General features: G+C 52.1%; 2 protein-coding genes across 2 annotated transcripts in view; one reads left to right on the top strand and one right to left on the bottom strand.

Moving 5' to 3' along the window:
- Window positions 1-951, bottom strand: part of SGPP2 (sphingosine-1-phosphate phosphatase 2) — a 59,335-nt gene extending 58,384 nt beyond the window's left edge. Inside the window, exon 1 of the mRNA XM_010001654.1 lies at window positions 745-951. Coding sequence (XP_009999956.1) covers window positions 745-951 — 207 coding nt within the window. The remainder of the gene's footprint in view (window positions 1-744) is intronic.
- A 1,350-nt stretch (window positions 952-2,301) lies between these two features.
- PAX3 (paired box 3) overlaps window positions 2,302-2,713 on the top strand; it is an 80,902-nt gene continuing 80,490 nt past the window's right edge. Inside the window, exon 1 of the mRNA XM_010001653.1 lies at window positions 2,302-2,569. Within this exon, the coding sequence (XP_009999955.1) occupies window positions 2,302-2,569 (268 nt within the window). The remainder of the gene's footprint in view (window positions 2,570-2,713) is intronic.

The following is a 2,713-nucleotide window of genomic DNA, read 5'->3' as shown; positions in this document are numbered from 1 at the left end:
CTCCTCTTTCTGCCTTCCCCCCCTCCTTTGTTTTCCTCTTGGATTTATTTTGCTTCCTTGCTGTCCTTCCTTCTTGGTCTTTTCTTTCTTTTGCTCTCTTTCCTTTTCTCTCTTTTTCTTTTATTTCCTTCTTTCTTCCTTTCCTTCTTTCTCTCTTTTCTTTCTCGCTCCCTTTCTCTCTTCCTCTCTTTCTTTCGTTTTCTCTCTTCCCAGATTTTCATCCATTCATCTTTAAAAGTGATGAAATCATGTAGCTGCGGGCGAAATGCTGATTAATGAATTCAATGACTGTGCCAGTAGGGCCGCTTCCCCCTCCTTAATTGCTGCCTCACTGATGTTGGATGGAGGGCGGGAAGGAAGGTCCTGGGTGATGTTTGGGGATGGAGAGCCGGGTGTTTGCCCGTGCCTCGGTACCTGCTGGCAAACTCGGAGTGGGTCGTGCAGAACCACGCGTGCTCCTTCGGAACAAATAGGTGTGACCCACCTGGGGTCCGCAAAACCCTCCTGGTCTCTTTCTGAAGTAAAACTCTCGGTGGAAATCTACTGCGGTGGAATTAATGAACACTGTTGCTTTTACGAGTAGTTAGCGAGGACTAGACGCCTCGTTTTGAAATGTGGCTGGTAACTATGGGGGAGCTGGGGAAGGGAGATGCGAGTTTCCCCTCCCGTGGGTGAGACACGCAGGTGGGCTCAGGAACCCGGCCTGGCCCTCCCTTTCGGGAACACGGCGGGGTGTCTCCTCACCTCTCGGATTTGAATCCGAAATTCGATCGCCATCTCTAACGCCATAAATAAATGCCACGCATCTTTTCCTCCCGCCTCTTTGAAGGGGAGGAGCGGCCCGTCCTCGCTACCGTGGGCCCGCAGGAACGAGCCCCCGGGCTCTGCCCAACCGGGGGGCCGGGAAGCCCGGAGAGCACACACCGCACACACCCGAGACCACAGAGCCATCCCTGCCCTCGTCCCAGCAGCCGTGTGTTAGCATGGAGTGGCAGCTGCAGTATCACTTACTGGAGAATCTGGTAGTAATCAGAAAGGTGAGGAGTTAGTGAAATACATGCTGTATTTATTGCCATTTTACAGGGAGGGAGAGGGCGGCCCGCGCCGCAGAGAGACCCATTTGTAGGGTTAAGTGTTTCAGCCTTATCCACGGGTAGCCTCGCTGGACTACGGGGAACTGGATTTCGCCTTTCCTGGCAACCACCTCCCAGTCCGGGGCCGCGGGAAGATGCCCCCGAAGAGCAGTAGAGGGGGCTCCCCTGGGTGTTTCCTCCCTCCGGGCCCCGCAATCCCGGAGCGGTTCCCAGCCTTGCCTCAGGGTTGCCTGAGGTGGTGAGGGAAATTTGGGGTGTCCTGTCCCTTGTTCCTGTCCTTACACTGAGCCTCCCCCGGTACCGAGCCGCCCCCCACCCCGCACCGGGGCCTTCTGGGGCTGCCAAACCTGCTGGGACTGTAAATTAATGAAAACGTAACACGGGAAAGAAAAAAAAAAAAAAGAGAGAGAGAGATAGACAGTGCTGAGACGTGCTGATGGGACATAAAAGCGATGGAAAAAGGTTCAAAGCTTTCGGTGATGACTTTTCAACCTTTATTTATGTGCCTATTAATGCAATATCCATCATGGAGATATCCATCTTTATCCTTTCAACTGATATGCTGGGAATCAATTGGATATGCAGATTACATTTCATAAGTTTCCAAATGTTAATCTGCCCGGCCCTTTGCCGGTAATTTCTTTTTTTCGCCAAATAGTATTAAGTTTCTGCCGAAAGAAAGAAAAGAAAAAAAAAAAAAGGGGGGGGGGGAAAATTAAGAAAAAAAAAGGGAAAAGATGACAGCATGTGGGCATGAGAAAGGAATGTAGAGGACAAAGAGAAAGCAAAGAGGTGTGTGTATGTGTGGAAGGAGACATCAGAAGAGGCAGTTACAGAAAGTAGTGAAGTTGTCTAACATATAGAGATGGTAAGTGACATGTTTGTTTGAATTCTGGGGCTGCTCAGCCTGGCTGCACTCTGGTTTCTGCCTTTGATCAGCTGCATAGCAGGCTAGTGTCAGATCAGAAAGCAAATGAGATGATAAAGCAGCTGAAGCTGCACTGAGTTTTACAGCAGCAGAGTGACAGGGGGTGGGAGAGACTGTTGAAAGAGGGGAATGCTCTCTGAGCTTTAATTCACAGTCTTGGTGGTGAAGGAGGCTGCCTCCCCTGCTGAGAGGTTGTGAATGGCCAGAGCTAGAAGCTCCATTGCACTGGTCACATACAGAAAAAGGACCTGTCTCTACATGCTGGTACCATTGTCATCAATGGTCTACGGCGCGCAGAAACTTTCGCTGGGAAGGCTCCATCGGCGGAGCTGTGACCGGTGGTTTCTCCAGTGTCGCCGCGTGTGGGATGTCGCAAGGTGCCACCACCTCCCAGCCCCGCTCCGTCTGCCCCCGCCACAGCATTCCCTGCTCAAATCAGAGGATTTGTTAACCGTTCCTATTACTCTAGCCCCCAAATTACTAGATCTATATGGAAGTTTATCTTCCCCGACGTTGTACAAGTGGCCGCTGTACGAAGGTCACCCTCGTACGGAAAAGTCGATGCTGGTTGATTGGCCTCTGGTCCGCGGCAGCGCCCGGACCCCCCTGACCACTCCCACCCCCCTTTGCCACATCTGGCTCGCCACACGGACGGACCCCCTTAACGCGGAGCACACGCTGGGGATGGGGC

This window comes from Chaetura pelagica, unplaced genomic scaffold (assembly GCF_000747805.2).
Source record: "Chaetura pelagica isolate M959 unplaced genomic scaffold, ChaPel_1.0 scaffold207, whole genome shotgun sequence".
NCBI lineage: Eukaryota > Metazoa > Chordata > Aves > Apodiformes > Apodidae > Chaetura > Chaetura pelagica.
Note: the sequence above shows the minus strand (reverse complement) of the source record. Positions and strands in the feature narration are given on the sequence as shown.